The sequence below is a fragment of the Anarrhichthys ocellatus genome, unplaced genomic scaffold, assembly GCF_004355925.1.
Source record: "Anarrhichthys ocellatus isolate YVR2014 unplaced genomic scaffold, GSC_Weel_1.0 scaffold2, whole genome shotgun sequence".
NCBI lineage: Eukaryota > Metazoa > Chordata > Actinopteri > Perciformes > Anarhichadidae > Anarrhichthys > Anarrhichthys ocellatus.
Window position 1 is genome coordinate 11,342,129 of NW_022280032.1, and position 18,189 is coordinate 11,360,317.

An 18,189-nucleotide genomic window follows, 5' to 3' on the forward strand; every position below is an offset into this window, starting at 1 on the left:
ATGTGTTCAGAATTTACATGCTTTTTTTTTTTTTTTAACACTAATAAAAACGATGGAGAGAAACATCTGGGAAAAGCTCTTGGATTCCTTCACTCAGGTGCACAGACTGAGACTTTGCCGTCAGACATCCCGCAGTAATGAGCAGAGGCAGGACTAAACCTTTCCCTTGTCTCCCCACATTCTCCAGAGTTTCTGTGAAACGGAGACAGAACTAATTCCCCACTAAGTGGTTTATGTTTTATTAGCAAGCAGCTGAGTGATTAAAGGACATGTTGGACAAAGTGCAACCTCTCAGGCGTAAGTGTAAATTCATATAAAAAAAGAATCCACATTTTAATTGCCATCAAAGAGGCTCCATTTCAGTCTTAAGGGCCTGACTGCGTATTTTTTTCGTCCGTCAACAAATTACGCATGACAAGTAAAACCTTGAACTTTATAAACACGACAATGCTAATATGCTGCGGTATGAGTGGTGAAAAAGAATAATTATTTAACCAAAAAGGCCATAAAGCAACAAACAAAAGCAAGGGAGGTAATAATTAATGACACACCTGAGCATTTAGGTTTACACACAGCAGAATTGGATAACAAACGACTTGTAATTGAACAAGTGTTAGTATGTATGTCTGGGAGAAGTGTCTCTAATGTAGGAAAACTCCCTTGACAAACACCATTTAGCTGAAAAATGTCTGTATGATTATGCACAGGGTGCCTAGGGAGGGAAAAAAAGAATGAATTAATAAAACTATTAGCACACGGTGGAGTAGATGATGGAGATGCACTCTCCTTAGCCACCTGTAAGCGCTTGGAGAAGGGGGCAACCCTGGGCAGAGCAATTCTGCCAGCAGGGTTAAGAACAGCCTGACAGATTTGTTTTATAGTGCCATTAATATGATTCCTCTAAATGCATTCTGCGCCTTCTCATGCAGATCCCCTGGCCAGCAGAATCCAGTACCTAATAATAAAGCACTCAGCGATTAAAAGTGTGAATAAAATAACTTAAAGCTGAGCAGGCATGGCAGGTCCCACCACCCACACTCTCCCAGGAGAGGGAGAAGAGATCGCAGCAGGAACAAAGGGACAAAGACACCCTCTACAAGAGTTTCTACCATCCTGTAAATTGATTAACAGTGGAGGGGGTTGCCCAGTCTACCAACCCAAACTACTGACTGGCAGACGTACCACCAGACTGCAAGGCTGCCAAATGCTCTCCTTATACACTACAGCAGATAACGGGCTATAAATATAGGCGTCACATCAGTGTATTACACACATAATACTGTTGAAAAGACAATTCAGTGTAATGTCACAGCATGAGGCTACACAATATCATTATGAAAACAGCCAACTAAAAACAACCGTTTGTTTAACGTGGTACATTCCAAAATACCCTTATTCTTAAGACCACGTACTATCCAAAAGCACGGAAGATTTAATCGTGGCTGTATCTTCATTACTCTCTTCAGTTTCACTCCACTTGGAAAGCTAAACAAAGCGAGGAGAGCGCCAGCCAGCATTATGAGGGTCAGTCATGGAGGCTGTGGCCGGATGCCAGATTACGTGAACATATACTGAAAGAGTTTTACAAGACTGACTAACAGGCTGCAGGGTTTGTGTACGTATGTGTATGGTTGCTTCTGCATTTTTTGTGTGTATGTAATGGACAGAGAAAAGCGAATATCTGTGTGTGTGTGTGTGTGTGTGTGTGTGTGTGTGTGTGTGTGTGACAATGTGCAAATATGGTATATAGAATGTATTACAATGATTATTATTTTAAAAAACAAATAAATAGGAACCTCTAAAAAACCTTGAATAGTCTTTACTCTGATAGAGATGGGGTTTTTTCTGGGTGAAATCAAGGGCAGTACAATTAATCTGCATTACTTCCTCAATTAAAATACAAAAAAGAGATTAATAATGAATCAAAGGCACAAGTAGCAGCTCAGCTCACGCAGGTCTTTTTTTTTCCAGCCCAGCTGAAACAGAGTCTGGCTGAGGGCTTATGTTGGGGACAGGAGCGGCAGGCTTTAAAGTAGCTGTAAACGCAGAGCAATGAGACATGTAATTTGTGTTGAGCTCGGGCCAGTGTGGGGACAGGCTTTCAGGGGGTGTCGTAGGCAGAGGAAGCACAGATAAGATTTCTCTTCGGGGCAGGTAGAGTGTGTGGGCAGCCATGGTGCTCTGAGCTAACGCTGAATAAATATTTCACATACGCTCAGCTCATGTCTTATCGACTGGGGAGAGAGAGATAGAGAGGAAGAGAGAGAGAGAAAAAGAGAGGCTACATACGAGTAAGAGCAATACAATGGGGAATCTCGTGTCCCTCTTCAGCGGGGTGAAATCCGCTCTAACAGTCCTGGAGAGGATTACATTTCACAATTCAGTTTTTATATAAAATATGGTATCATATAACATTTATATTTACTGTAATACATTTTGCTCAATAAAAGCTGAACAAAAAACAAAAACATATTTTAGTAATAACACCATAGTTAAATAGCAAACTATTCCTTATCCTAAAAATAAATTGTAAAAAAAAAAGTGTTATATAGGCTAGTCTATTTTCCCTTGATTCAATGTTCACTATATTTTTTACAATTTGAAAACAAAAGGCAAGCTAATGATAAACAAATGCCGGTTTATGAGGACGCGTGCACGGTGCAGTGCAAACGTGATAGCAGCTCTTTATCAAAGCACTGAGGAAGAGCAGCCGTGCGAGGTGAAGCATTAGCGCTTGCTCACAGGGCCAGCTCCGGCCGTTGTCTCCCCGCCTGTCTGACACATGCCAGGGCCAGAGTAGCGCCGGTGCGAGGCTGGAGCAGGGCAGTCGGCGGGGGCCCCGTGGTGCCTGTCAGTGGTGGCTACGCTGACCCTGCACTCCAGCACTGGCCACTAGTGTTTAATCCGTGTCGGGAGCGTTAACACTGAGCGACCTCCTGGGTGACAGATCTGCCATGCGAGCCGTTTCCCCCTGAGGAGGTGGGGAGGGAGTGGCATTGACTCTCGCTCCCTGTCAGCTCGGCTCACGCGCACGTTAACGCGTCGGGGCCAAGACCGGCCCCGAAACACCCACACTCAGGGGCGGACAGGTCACCGCCTCAGCCGCCTGGGGAGAAGTGTCCTCTGTGACCAGGAAGGTGGCGAGTATGCTAAAGGCAGTCATTATTATATGGCACACACAATGGGGTTAAACACAAAGCATACATAAAGATTGCGTAATAGAAAGCGAAGTACAAGCGATGCACAGAAAATACCTGTTGTATTCAGTATGCAGCCAGCTATTATAAATCTGAGCACTACTTGTTTGTACTGTCTGATAATACAAAATAATAATGAAGAATTTGGTCAGTTTGAATTGAATCAAATGTGTTCTCAAAACTGAAATGCATGTTTTAAAACATATGAAAATAGAAACAATTTCACAGCTCTAATGAAGTGAATATTAACAGAGAAAGCTTATTAAACCCACTAATAAGGGGACATGTTTCAAGGTTACACGCTGCATTCAGCCAGAGCTGTCAACTGACACATAGCCAGGGCAGCTAAATAATAACACTGTTAAATCGGGAGGCACTGCTGAGCAGTTTGCAAGTAGTCATAGCCTATCATTTAATAATTAATAGATCTCAGACTCAAAAGCGTGAATACACACCATCGCCATCACTGTCATCTTTTCTCGACTAGACACATTCCCACTACACAGTCTGTGAGAACTCCCACAGCCGTGGAGATGGAGAGCATAACCCCATGAGACTGAAGAAACCCACTCCTGAAGGGCCTCCAACTTTTTCAAACAGAGAGAAAACAGATGCAGAGCAGAAACAAGGAGACAACTCACAGGCGTGCACGGTCTTGCTGTTCTCACAAGCGCTCGGCCACACTGCAATGCAGTAAACCACAAACAGGCAGATCCTAGACTCACAGAGCATCTCACTTTCAGGGACAGCGTTAACAAGAACAATTACCAAAAGTCTGATTAGGGCTTTGATCATAGCCAGGCTGGTGTTCTGGTTAACGGCCCCGACTGCTGTGGCTCTACACAGGTGGTCTCCTGGGACCTCTGGAGCCAGATCTGACCCAGTCCTGCCCTCATCTGGGGGAAGACGATGATTCTATCAAACCCCCAAAAAAGTCCCAGTTGCAGCTGCCAAGTGTGTTTACAGCTGCATCGCATCAAACATTCATCAAATGCCATCTTTACAGTGTGTGATGTGAAGCAATCAGCATTTCACAGGCTGTCAAATGATGTCTAAAGCGGTTGCTACCTGGCAATGACAGAAAGAAAACGGTTCAAATACTCACATAAGGTGTACAGGTTTCTTTCTAGTCTAACTCCTGACAGATGAGGTACCTCATATGTTAAAATATTAATTCTACTTAAATACTTAAAGCGCTCTAATGACAGCAAAGCTCAAAATCAGCTTTCAAATGTAAATTATCCTTTTTCTTTCATCCATTTCATCTAAATCAAAATTGTTCTCAACTTTAAACTTCTGAAACAGATTAATTTGGCTGTCTAATACGCGCTCCTTTAGCTTCTCTTTTTTTCTTCTTTTTTGGTGTGGACGAAACTTGTGCTTCTTGGTGTAATGCACAGAGTGGAGGATTTCACTCCCAAGTTGTTCCCACGAATGTTGAGCAAAGTAACCGATCTCCTCAGTGCCTCCGTTCAGGTTTCCAGCAGTGCTGTAGCTCCATCTACAGGTCCTGTTCTTGTGTGCAGCGAAGAACTCTGGGTGACCCCTCTGCAGTCACTGCTGATGTATAGCACATTCATCTCGCTCGGTCTTAGTGAAAAGCACATCTAAAGGCCGTTATTTTATGAAGATTTTTAGCTGTCACATTTCTTCTCTCTCAGAAAAGGAACATGCTGTTGTCAAACTTATGAAAAGCGCAGATCCTAGGCTCATTACTGTAGCATAAACAAGAGGGGGAAAAAAATCCAAATTTCTTGTTTGTATTTCCGTTCACTGATGAAAATGTTTATGAGGATTTGCCAGAACTTTGTTTAAATGAGTAAGAGATGTATTTCTTTTCTTGTTTCTTTTTTTTTTTGTTACATTACCTAATTAGAGAGATTCTGTTTTAAAACTGCTACACATTGGTGGGAAATCGAAGGCGATTTCAAACAGTATGGACATTCAAAACAAGCAACCTCCTGCACTCACAAACAGTGACACTACTGCAAGTATTTCCATTCCTCACACGATAGCACGGAAACGAAATAAACAATAAATCTGTAAATGTAGACGTTCCTGAATCTGCAGCTTTCTGCCACTCATGAGAGAAAAGTTATCTTGATTTCAACAAAGAAGACTATTCCCCCGCCAACCCCCCTCCCCCCCAAAAAAAGAACTTCACATTCCCATTCACTTAGTTAACATGAACCAGAGCAGTGATCCCTCATGCAAAATTTGAATACCACCAACAACCACCTCATAATGCATACAAGAATCTACATAAACAGGATACAAATGTAGACTGCATGCTGTGTGGAGGTCAGAGAATTGGCCTGTGGGACTGAGTGATATAATGGCTGAGTATTCCTGGTAAAGCACTACGCGAGCATCCCGCAGTCCCAGTAGAAACCACAGCAGCGGTAATGCATTACAGGATGTATATGGTGTAAAAGGGTACCGGTCTGCCTGCTTGATAAATAATGTATTGTAATGTATATTAAAGCTAGACCCACCACTGCAGTGTTTCCTACCAGCACACCCTGAGAAGCCCTGCGCTGCCTGCCGCTGTGGAAAAGAGCAGACACTAGTGGGATAATTATGCACATCTGAGATGCAAGCAGAGGCCATCTGTCAATGTCTGAATCAGTTACCTTATTACCACTGCCTAAAGATATAAAGATAGGAGTGGGAGCTGCTTTCATTAAGGCACATGGTGGCATGCTGCTTTAGACAGCTCCCAACACTAACTTAATTGCAAATGATGACTTGGAGGAGGAGGAGGAGGAGGAGTGGCTGCACAGTAGCTACTCTTGGAGTGGGCAGAGGCACTTGTGTGGAAGGCGGCATGGGACTAGGCGTGTAATGACAGTCGGTCAAGACCTTGTCGTTGCTCTCACTGAAAGAAGTTCTGAATTTGTTTCTCCCGGTTACTATCAATTGCGTTTAATATTTACATGTGATTTGCATGTTTCCCTGTGCTTGTTACTTGATGAGAATATAACTTACTGCAAAAAAAAAGAACTTTTCCCTCGCTGAACTCTCAGCATGCTGATGAGTGGGTGATGAAAACACCGTGGCAGATTCACTCGGTTTGGGCAATTCTCGCCATTACCCCTTTGACACTTATCATTTTTGAATCGCAGACAAAGGCGTACTCTGACTACACTGTTACTGTCTGCTTTTACAAATAGCATGTGTTTGAGTCTTAAAAGAGCAATTGTTTCATTTAAAAAAAAGGACAAAGCAGCTACAGTCAATTTCACAAGAATTATCGTACTCACTGACGGGGAGCAGATGACACACAGCTGACAAATATTACATTGGGAAGCACCCCACTACAATAGCAATGATGATCCTGATGAAAGTAGTGAGCATGCGAGTCTTTTTTCCTTCATTCTAAGATCTCTATTTGTGTGCTGCACTCCTAAACAGCAGGTGGAGTAGAAGTGGAAATGAAAGATTAGAGTGTGCCACCACACACTCCCATTGCCTGCGGAGGATCTAATTATAGGTGGAGGAAGATGGCCCCATCCCGCTGACCTGTCACCTGTCAGCCTGCCTATCCTCCTGCTCTCCTGCCTCCAAGTCTCTCGCTATCTGGTAGACCGCACCCTTACTCTTTCTGTTCTCCAACTTTCTTTCCCAGATAGTAGCCTGCCTCCCACTCTACCCTTATACAATCGCCTGCATTGTTCTCCGTCTTCCTGTCTGTGTGTCCGCCTGCCTGCCTGTCTGTGTGCCTTGCTGTTCTAAGGGCTGTGATACATTGAGCCTGGCCATTGCCTGGGGGGATTTGCACCTCAGGATCAGTGAGAAGGGCTTACAGAATACACCAGGTATGAATTGCATGTCATTCTGAGACAGAGCAGACAGAAGAAAGGCAGTGAAAGGAGAGTTCTTCACACACCCTGTCTGTGACCGCTTCCTCACCCTGACACGGTGCTGGCAGGGCTTTCATGGCAAGTGTACACTCTTAATCATGACATTACATGTGCTGTACTGAGGGGGATTCACGGGGTGATTTAAGATTATTTAAGCTTAGGACCTTAGATCATATACCCTCATTAAAAACAGCTAAACAGAGACATTTAAACAAGGTTCAAATCTCGGAGGCAGACTGTCACTCCTCCACCCAAAGAAGCTGAGACTGTGATCCTCCTTACACCGTCCCCCGGGCTAGGAGGCTTTGCTAAGAAGTCAGATGTACAAACGCACAAACCCCACCCCTTCAAATGCACTCTAATGTCATCAGAACTGAAGGAAAGCCAAGTGGGGTTTGATTTAAAGGATAGAGCACATCCATCACATACGCATGGGATAGAAACAGAAGGCAGCCATTGTTTTTCATGGGAAAAAGACTAGCGAGAGAGAAAACGACTAAACCAAAGATTCTCCCCAACATCTAATTCACATCAAATGAAAGAGTTAAAATCTGGGCTGCAGTGAAATGGGACAAAACTTGTTCGCCCCAAGGCTTAAAGAGAGTTCATTAACGTGAGGCAATGACTTACCAGAAAGGCTATTAGACTCCGTTGCGTGCTCTCCCATTGAAAACAGCTTTTAATGTACTGTAACGTGTACAGAACTGCTGTGCTGATTTTTCGAACCCGACATATATTCCGGGCAAGAACCTAATGGGAAATAATTGGAACAAAACAACAGTTAGTATCATTTGATACTGGACATAATGTTTATGACTTTGCAATGAGGTTCAATGAGCTTTACAATCCCTTATTTGCTACTTGTGAAGTCAGATGTTTAAAGCCAATTAAACAAATGAGTTTGACTATGTCCAATCCAAACTGCGACTGTGTGTTGCTTTGTAGTGGATACTTTACTATTGGGATGTGAGGAGAACATACTGGCAAGCCTTTTTGTTCCATCTGCTAAATTCTGCTAAAAACATCAATAGAGATGACCTTTTTGGAGAACTTCAGGTTTTCCTCCGTTAATTTGGTCTCCTTTGGTTTGAAGGTCCTGATGCCAGCTCTGACCTGGGACAAACGAAGGAAGCAATAAACACTGCAGTTTAACACACTTCCCGCTATATGATATGAAATATAATAACCTTTCTAAAGGGGTTTGAACATATTTAGTTAGATCCTTACTTTGTTGTAGATCACATCCAGCACCAGTGTGATGGTTCCTTTTGATGCATTTCCCATGTCTTCTTTCTTCAAGAACAGGCATATCTCCTGTCCATTCTGAACCTTTTAGAAATTAAAAAATGTGTATTTTGTAAATCAGATATTAATATGTAAGACCAACTTAATCCTGTCACAGTAGTAATGTGGTGGCTGGTCATAAACAAACTTACTGTCAGTAATGGAATGGCCACTTTCCCTAAAAAGTCTGGGGCTTTTTCTCCATTTTCATCAAGGAGAGTCAACTGTATCACATCATGAATGTCCTTTATTGGGCTGTAACATGAGAGTTAAGAAACACTTTATTCATGTAAAATATACAACACAAAATAAGGACGTTTTATTTCCAGATGTCCTACTTACAATGTAAAGGCTTTGTTCCACTCCGGATTGAGGGTCTTGTAGATTGTGTGAGTTTGAAGTTTGCTGTTGCCGAGCTCCACAACACAAAAAGCGTTGCTTTTCCCTGCAAATGACAAAGAGCAGTTGTTATTTATTGTTTAATTAAAAAAAAAAAAAGCCATGACCATGATGATAGAAAACAAAAGTGAGTAGTTCTAACAATTACCTTTGAGGTCTGTGGCAGGAACATCATTTGCCTTTACAACTTTGACCTGAAGGATGCCAACCTCCCCCACACACTTGTGTGAGTTCTTTAAGCTCTGGAAAAAATATATATATATATTAAAAACGTGTTATTCTAAACTCTTTTTATGAGCATGATTAATAAAAGTACCACATCAAATTTCACTCTAAACAGAATTAGATTAATGTCAATGAAACACCAGCACTCTGGACTAGGATCGTATCCCAATAATGTCACAGAAAACTAAAAACTAAAACTAGAATAGAACTTACAAATTTCTCCAATACCACTTCTCTCTCATCAGGCTTCTCCAAGGCAGCTGTTTCGATGTCAGAGATGGAGACTCCCCAGCAGGGTCTAAGGGTGACCAGAAACACCAGCTTGCCCTTTCCTGGGTCCAGCACATGAGTGTAGAGCTGCCTCTCATTAAGTGGAAGTCTCAATAGGTCAATCTCAAACCTGAGACACAAAAGGAAAATAGTTCCATTGAAACACACGAGGCAAACTGGTTCTGTGGAGGAGCAAATGTGAGCAAAACTTGCACTTCCCACCAGGAAATACTCACATCCCCCATGATTCCTCACCCTTCCTCCCTCTCTTGCAGTACACCTCCACCTGCAGAGGTTCCTGGTTATCTTCAAACTGATTGAAGTCAAACTGCTCTCTCCACTGTGGATTGGCCTGGACGCAAATGTTCTGAGGGCAGTTCAGACACAGATTCAGCACATACAGTAACATGGAAACACATACACACTTTGACACAACATCAGGTTTAATGCATTATCAGACTGAGCAGCTCCTGCATGACAGGTGAATTAAGTCTTCATTCAGTCCAGCCAGAACAAGGCAGGAGAGGAGAAGGAGAGGTGTGTTGTGTGTATGCGCCTCTATTTGTGTGTGCTTGTATGTGTACACCTCAGTATCCACTCTGGGATTGTAAACACTGACAGCTTCCAATTAGAATCAGCTTTGTCCAACAAACAAACAAGCAGAGAGGAAAGCAGAGAGGTTTACAAAGAAATGACACGACAACACAAGACAAGTGCACCATAGAATCATCAGGGGGGAGGCCAACAAGTACAGGTAGATGAACAGGGCATGCTGGGTATGCAAATGAAGGCAATGAAGCCCAGCACCCGAGGCACAGGGAGAAGTGAGTGGCAGCCTTGCCCAGTCTAATGAGCTGCCTCTGCCATGGCCCAGTGAGCCAAGGTGGAGGTGAGTCACTGACAGGCACCTGCTGAGCGAGAGAAGCGGGGAAGTAAGAGATAGGGGCAGGGAAGAAAGACGTGAAGTATAAAGAGCAGACATTAAAAAGACACGGGAGCATGAGAAAAGGGAGTGTAGGAGAAGTAGGAAAAGAGAAAGACTTAAGAAAAAAATCCAACCTTGCTCTTGTACTTCTGATCACCGTGGCGAAAGCGGACGTAAATGTCCCCGTCGCCATGCTGAGGCAGGTCCTGTCCCTCCACCAAGGTGATACCAAGCATCCCAGTCCACATCTGGTTCTTCAGCTGATTTCTTTGCGTCTCAGCTGGTCGCGGGGATACTGCGGCCTGGTTCTGCTGCAGGTCAAAGGGTACACAGTAGAAGTTTTTGTTTTTTTAAAGCTCAATGTGTGTGCAAGCTCTGCGCTTTCCCCTAGGTTTACTTGCTCCTGCCTCAGCCTGGCACCTCATCATGTTCACAGAGTGTATGAAAGTAGGACAAAAGGTCCACACTATGCAGCACATCTCTGTTGGAGCACATTACCACATCTCTACTGACAGGTAAGCCACACCATGGAGGCTCCTGGAGAGCAAGGAAGAGAGGAACGTCAGTGAGCAGCCAGATGTCTCTGGCTGTGACAGTCCCACTCATCACTGGCTCCCAGACTGAGTGTGGGGAGGCAGGACACTTGGCATACTGCACAAGAGACAGCAGGCAGCAGTGAGTAATGATGCAAACCGCACAGCTCTCTCATCAGCAAATTATGCATACATGCAGTATGTATGGCCAGCATCACAGTTTACTGCGTGTTGGCAAATTCATCCAATATTTATCTAACCGGGAAAATAACAAATCGTTTCAACTAAATCTGTCGTGAATCTACAAAACTAAAAGAAGATGTTGGGCATTTGAGGATTTTTTTTGGAAATCAAGGACAAGCCCAGCAAAAAATCCACTTCTCCTGCCGTGTGTCACAGAGGGAGTGAGAGAGAGAGGCCTTGATATGTTTCCATGTTAGAGTTCCCGTGAGGCCATGCGGTGATAGGCCAGGGCTGTAAAAACAAACAGCAGAGAGGTTGTGTCGGGCTGACTGTAATTAAAGAGCAGGACCGTAATCTGCTCCAGCCTCTTTGATTGCCCAGCTCCTTCGACTGCCCCAGCGACGCCGCTTCAAACAGCCCCACTACAACTCCCCTGCCACTCCGGCCCCTCCTCCTCACTGCGGGGTCACAACCCACATTGCCACCCAATCCGGAGGGGATCAAAGCACATCTCAGGGACCTGAATTAACATGGAATACCACAGGCACAGCCCTATAAATATCAGCCCCCTTCAAAAGAAGAGGAACAGAGGGAGTGGAGGAGCGATATAAAACAGGCCTCAGCCAAGTCATCCCAAGTGTTTATCTTGGACACATTTCTATCTCAGCGGCCAATAAAACAATTCCACTTAACTGTAAGTGGCCCCTAAAGAGAATCTATTCCTGGTCCTAAAAGGGCTGTGCGATTGCTTCCATATGGTGGGACAGCATGGGGACAAGCACGATGAGCTCAGACCCAGGTCCATTTGGCGAGCACCTCAGCACTGTCCATCCACAGCTGTGATATTACATCCTAACATCTGGGTTATTGCCCGCTATGCCTGGGAATTATCAGCAGTGCCGATCTTAGGCATCCCACACTGGCAACATGCCTCGAACAGCAGAGCCCCCCCCACACACACACACACACTTCTCCCATACGCCCCCCTCCTGTTTGAAACACTATCACACAGCAGAGTTTTACTTAGGCACTTGCCATTCCCTGTCTCTGTGGTGGTAACACAGAGGGAGAAAACGATGTTCACAAAGAGGGGGAGTGGAGCTGTAAGAGCTGGGTATTCAGCACTTCCAGGATAGGTGTTAAATGCAATAAGATATTGTACATTTGTCAAAAATGAAATGGGAAAAAAAATGGCATTGTTACATTGTTAAATTAGCACTGTGATTTAGGCAGCCGAACATTGTGAAGAGTCCCATCACACATTTCTGTCTCCCTTTGAGTATCTTTAACCATCTGTAGTGGATAACCTACAATGTGGATGAAAATGGCTTCATTCCTTTGTCATCTAATTTCAAATTGAGATTGTCTTCTGGACCATCAAGAGACTGAACAGTGGCAGATGTAGTGACTACATAGGTGTGAATATAAACCCACTCGCTGCAGTGTGAGTCCCAAACAGCAACCATCCTATTTCACTCTGAATCTAATTACAGCTGCAATATATTGAAAACCACTTGAGAGGATACGGAACTTTGTTTACTGCAAAACCAAATACTGCTTCATAAGATCCATCTAAGGGCTCTTTCACGACAACATATTCAGTCAATATTATTATTTCGGTTTTGATCAGAATGTAATATTGCATCACTTTTTTTTTTTCCACAGCATATGATACCACTGAAAATAATATGCATTGCAAAAAAGGTTCACTATGAAACCACAAAAGAAATAGGCTGTGCTGAAACCAAGGTTACACACAAAAGCCTGAGTCCTGAGCGTACGCCTCATTCTTTGTTGCTCCATAGTACAGTGAGCTACTGCCCCCTAGTGCTTTAGATCAGGGGAACCGGGAGCGCGGCCGTGCAAACTGTAACACTGGAAACAGGGTGGCATTCTGGATACGACTTGGAAATGATTAAAGTTAAGTTCAAAAAGTAATGATATACAAATCCATACCTTATTCTTCCTTACTGGCCATCTCTATGGGAAAATAAAATACATGAATCAGAACAAACAATTCAGGTAATACTGGGGACAGAGAACTGCATCAACAAATACTGCCTTTATGAGAAACACTCTTACTGGGCTTCTTTTGATGGTGGCGTCTCTAAACATTAAGCAGACTTCCACAGCGATCAGTCCCATGTCATCTTCTTTACTTTTTGGATCATCAAGCTGCAACTCCATTTCGTAGGTTCTGTGAAGAGACAGAAAGGATGCGAAGATTGAAAATGATGACCACTTATGGATATCCTTACAATGAGCGTATTCCTTATTAAAATAGAATATTAGGATAAATTCCTCACTTGTAAAATTCAAGATTGTTCAGAACAATAGTGCTGGAGCCCATGAACTCATCAGTGGTCCGCTTTTTATTGTAGACCTGCAACAATATTACAAATATCATGAAGTAAATCAACAGAAATTGTATGCGCTGGTACAAGATCACTCTTGAATTGTTAGATGCACTTCCATTCAAACAAACAACGCCTACCCGAACGTCCACGGCATGGTCTCTGTCTCGAAGAGGATGGGAGAAGGACTCGTTCCACCGTGGGTTCAGGGTTTTATAAACCACTTTGCTTTTATAGAACTGCTTTCCTTCAAGTTTGAACTTCACATAAGGATCACTGGTCCCTTAGAATTAAACACAAAAAAAATGGCAAATTAGCCAGATAATGTTGTGTGACACAAGTGGTGATTACCTCAACCACAGTGCACAAACACTGATTTACATACAAATATATGGCAACAGTGAATTATTAAAAGCAAACTATCTTTACTTCGTGTGGAACATATTGTCACTTTAAAAATGTACACTGTATATGAACACACACACACACACACACACCCTTCCCCCATAATGGTTGTGTGAGAGACTGAAATATGTGAGGAGGGGGTGCACCCCACACATGGCAAAAGCATAGGGATGTAACTGTTTAATTGTGAAAGAGTAGAAACACTCGCCAGCATGAGGCAACCAGAAACCAAAATCTAGAAGCAACCAGTGTTAATCTCCCAAGCCTGTTAAGAAAGTCTGTCTGCGAGTGGGGTGGGGGTATGGGACTTCTTTGTTTCTGCAATTGCATGCAGATTGGCCAAAAAATGAAAGCCAGTCCCATGCCTTCATTTGTATAGGGGAATAAAGGGGGTGCTTGAGAGAGCCTGCAGGGAGGCTTGAATCACATGACAAAGGCCCTGTGGGGATGGGCTGTCAGGCCTGTCAGCTCCCCACTCCAAATGAACATCTCGCAAAGGCAGGCAGGACCCACAGCAGCTCCACCCTGCCAGCCTGTGACAGGGAAACCTCCAGGCAACTTGACAGGAGGAGAATGTGGCAGCTAGCAAGGAGAAAAGCTCTGGCATGACTGAGAACGGTGACGATGGAAATTAATGGGAAAAAAAGGGGAGAACAAAAACCGAGGAGGGGGGGGGGCTGGTGGCGTGGTTCCTTTCAGAATATGTAATGACAGTGTATGCCACTGGTGAGCCTTTGGCACGGTGTTGATTGTTGGGCAAACAGTGGAGAGACAGGGGGCGTGTGGGGATTGCATCATCATGGTGCCATCTTGTCAGGGAAAGTAAGGTCTCAACTAGCAGGGAGGAGGGCACTGGGCTGGGAGGGTCCTCTGCCACCAAGCGGGGGAAACAACGTTAAGCATCATTCCAAGAAGGAAGTCCTTTCACCGGGTGGCTGTACAGTGATATCCCAAAGCTATTCTTTTTTACATGATGTGACACTAATTATGCAAGTCTCAAAAATAGCCACTCTTACAGTTTTTAAGATCAACCATGAACACCTTCTAAAACACCTCACTTCTATCCAACAGACAACTGTCAGCTTTAAAGGTTTCTGTCTAAACCTTACTTCACTCCGTTTTGCTCTTTGATAACCTGCACATGATGAATTTGCACAACATTATAGTCCAATGCTAACCTCATTTTATTCAATTTCAAACAAAACAATGTGCACACTTATGTCTTATGTATATAGTATGCTTTCCTATATTTAAAATGAATTCTTGTCATGTAGTTTGGTATATTTATAGTTTATTCTACTATATTCTGTATGATGTACATCTCTAGTGCTGCTATGTATATTCACTGTGTATTTACTGTTGTTGTGGATAACCTGCTACTGTAACACAACATTTCCTATTTTTGGATTAATAGAGTACATGTATCCATCTATGAATTTTCTCCTGTTGTCGTTCAGCTTCTGACCACCTGAGGTCGCTGCTTTCCCAAAGTAAACTCTCCTGAGCCTCAGAGAGGTCAAGATTAGCTAATATTTGAAGATCACACTTTGTTTCTCCGTCTCTCTCTCACTGATCAAAATCACGTACATGGATAATCAATTCCCAACAAATCATCCAGTTATTAAAATCAATATATTAATAAAATAAGTTGCAAAAGTTGTTGTTCCATGTACAGATCATGACACAACGTAATTATGCTTTAGTTCAGTGTGTCTTTTGTCATACTGGTCTGACTGCATACCTCGTGTTTTTGTTTTTCTTTGTACACACACACACACACACACACACACACACACACACACACACCACCTGAGAAGTCATCCTCACAAGTTGCAACACGTGCGTTAACTGAACACAGTCCGTCTCCTTTATGCACAATAACACATTTCCCATATACAACTGTCCGGTTGGCTCATAAACACAAGATTAACGAGGTGTATGTACCAGCTGCGTTTCATCCAACGCTCCCCCCTTTAGCTGTAGCCACAAGCCAACCAACAAATAACTGCACAGGAAGTAAAATAAACCTGATCTGGTATCTCTTGATCTGTAATGATCCACCCAACAGTTTGATGTTAGCTTGTAAAGGGTTAGTAATTATCTTCTCAAGATCTAAGCGAGGCAGCTTCTTAGTAGGTTGTGAGACACCAGGACTTATGGACCACCTGTATGGTTTTGACCTACCGGAGCGCTTGTCCCGGATGACCAGGTTCTTTCCCTGCTTCAGGTTGATGTTCAGGAGGTATCTCTGACTCGGGGGTGCTTGGACGTCAGGCCCTGGTGAGGGAGCCTGCGTCGGAGAACAATTCACACTTATACAGTTTCTTATACTTGAATGCTTGGTTCACTTCAAAGGGGCAGTCCAGTAATTACTCACAGGGTTGTCCAGAGGATCTTGATTTTCATCAAAGAAATCAAACGGCTCACTGGACATCTACATGGAAAAATGATGTAAAGACATTTTATAAATCATGAGGACACAAACACTTAATAAAAGTAGTCGAGCTGAGATGTCTATAGTAGGTGTGTGTGTACATCTTCAATCTTAATCAGAATCAGAATCAGCTTTATTGGCCATGTATGCGTACTCATGACTATGGAGAATGTATTTTAGGGAGACAACCAATGTTACTACAGAATGTACTGCCAACAGCAGTAGGAAGTAAGATATTATCAGACCCTTTGAGTACTTTTAGTAGACCACTCCCTGCCCATTGTGTCTCTAACTAGTACTACAGGTTTTCAACTGGTATCTAAGAGGCATCTAGATAAAAGAGGACACAAAAGTCAGCTATACCCAATGGCTGTACAAAGTCAAATCCCATGTGGTCCCTTTACATTTAACACCAACCATCTGCGGAGGATGTAGCACCAGCAGACTGAATAGTTACTGTCACAACAGGTTTATAAAGGGTGTCTCTGTGTCAGTGCTACAGGGATAAAGTGTAATAAAAGTCTAAGCTTAGGTTTGGAAAAGGAATGTGGCATTCATGCCATTCGTCATGTTAGAGGCTGAGTCCCGCTCTTATAACATAACAGCTGAAGTGGGTGAAAAACCAAACCACACTATTTGAAAGTGAAATAAAAGTCTGCCGCTATAACGACTTTGAGAATACATTACATGCTGTTGACTAGAGCACTAGAGCTTGCATACTTGTATCTAATTCCTATGAGATTATCACTTCCACGTACATTTCTACAAGAGTAGGGGCTCTAAAGGTTAGTGTACATGCACAGGACCGGATTACCATTCGTTTGATTTATCACTGTAAAAAGGAAATCACAAGTTTGACATGACTGGATACAAATTATAAATAGCAGTCTACATTACATGCAGACTTCATCTGAGATGTAATGTAAATACACTGGAAATAAAACTGACCTCTGCCGTTTCTTCCAGGGCCTCCTCAGCCTGGGCTTGTTCCAGCAGAGCCTCTTCGGCAGTAAACTCTCTCATGGAAAAGGGAGAGTAGAGTTCTCGGTCCTGTTCCTCCGAGTCCGTCGTCCAGGGCATGTTGACTCGCTCCTCGGTGGGACTGCCACCGGCAGAGTCCAAAGAGGTGCCGTCTGCACTCTCCGCAGGAGTACACAGGGTGTCTAACATCTGAGACGTAGCTGCGCGAGCATTTACTCGGATTGCTGGCGGAGTTCCCTTTTCAGACGATGACTTTCTAGGCTCAAATGATGTGGTCTTCTTGTCTGTGTACGGGTTAACTTGGTCGCCCATTGAGCTTGCTCTGGCTAATGATGCAGCGACAGCACCTGAACACACTCTGTCTACTGGGGCGTCTTCCCCAAAGAGACTCTGTCTCTCTACGTGGTCTGGTCTTGGTGAAGATGCTTGGGGAAAAACAGATCTTGGTGCAGCAATAGGGTCAAAACGAAATCTAGGTGCATTCTCCTTGGGTCTTTTGTCTACTTGTGCATACAGACCTTCTTGAGTAAAGGCCACCTTGTTCTGTGAGCGTGAATTAATCACACCATCAATTTCCTCGTAACTGCTTAATCCCACTGGTGCACTTATTCTATTCAAAGCAGCATTTGTGCGACCTGTGGGAACTCTGAGTCTATAGTCTGGGACTGGATTGTTCGGTTTGTCTGTGTAAAGTGGTTCATCAGCGATGGAGCCACTCGCCACAGAATCAGTATCACTCCGACTAGGGGAGTTGCCGAAGAAGATGGCATCAGAGGGAATGGGCGCCAAGTAGCTGTCTGAAGGAAATGCTTCACCTGGAATAAACCGTAGGTCTGGTACAGAAATGCTGCGCCGATGGGCCAGCTTCCTGCCCTGCTTGGGGATGGCCTTCTTCCCCGGCTTCTTCAGGTTCACAAACTTAGTTTTCAGACGAAGGTTCTCCAAGAAGGTCTTTTTCTTGACTTCCATCTTGAATGATAACTTTCAGAAGAAAAAAAAAAGAACAGTGAGATCAAGATCCCTTGTTTTATACAGGCCTAAGGAAAATGCAGCAAGGTGTCCTGTGAGCACTTAGTTAAAGTGATATTTGTCTGAACAGTCAAATGTATGTGTGTGACCACTGATTAAGGTGGTAA

At 43.6% G+C, this 18,189-nt stretch overlaps 1 protein-coding gene across 1 annotated transcript in view; it reads right to left on the reverse strand.

Moving 5' to 3' along the window:
- Window positions 1–18,189, reverse strand: part of mctp2a (multiple C2 domains, transmembrane 2a) — a 31,304-nt gene that overhangs the window by 12,544 nt on the left and 571 nt on the right. The window contains exons 2-17 of the mRNA XM_031862816.1: window positions 17,021–18,034; window positions 16,016–16,072; window positions 15,823–15,928; window positions 13,374–13,516; window positions 13,186–13,262; window positions 12,962–13,076; window positions 12,836–12,859; window positions 10,298–10,474; window positions 9,475–9,605; window positions 9,182–9,368; window positions 8,892–8,985; window positions 8,687–8,789; window positions 8,497–8,599; window positions 8,288–8,389; window positions 8,099–8,173; window positions 7,691–7,810 (exon numbers count right to left, since the gene is read on the reverse strand). Of these exons, the coding sequence (XP_031718676.1) occupies window positions 7,691–7,810; window positions 8,099–8,173; window positions 8,288–8,389; window positions 8,497–8,599; window positions 8,687–8,789; window positions 8,892–8,985; window positions 9,182–9,368; window positions 9,475–9,605; window positions 10,298–10,474; window positions 12,836–12,859; window positions 12,962–13,076; window positions 13,186–13,262; window positions 13,374–13,516; window positions 15,823–15,928; window positions 16,016–16,072; window positions 17,021–18,022 (2,616 nt within the window). The 5' untranslated portion in view covers window positions 18,023–18,034. The remainder of the gene's footprint in view (window positions 1–7,690; window positions 7,811–8,098; window positions 8,174–8,287; window positions 8,390–8,496; window positions 8,600–8,686; window positions 8,790–8,891; window positions 8,986–9,181; window positions 9,369–9,474; window positions 9,606–10,297; window positions 10,475–12,835; window positions 12,860–12,961; window positions 13,077–13,185; window positions 13,263–13,373; window positions 13,517–15,822; window positions 15,929–16,015; window positions 16,073–17,020; window positions 18,035–18,189) is intronic.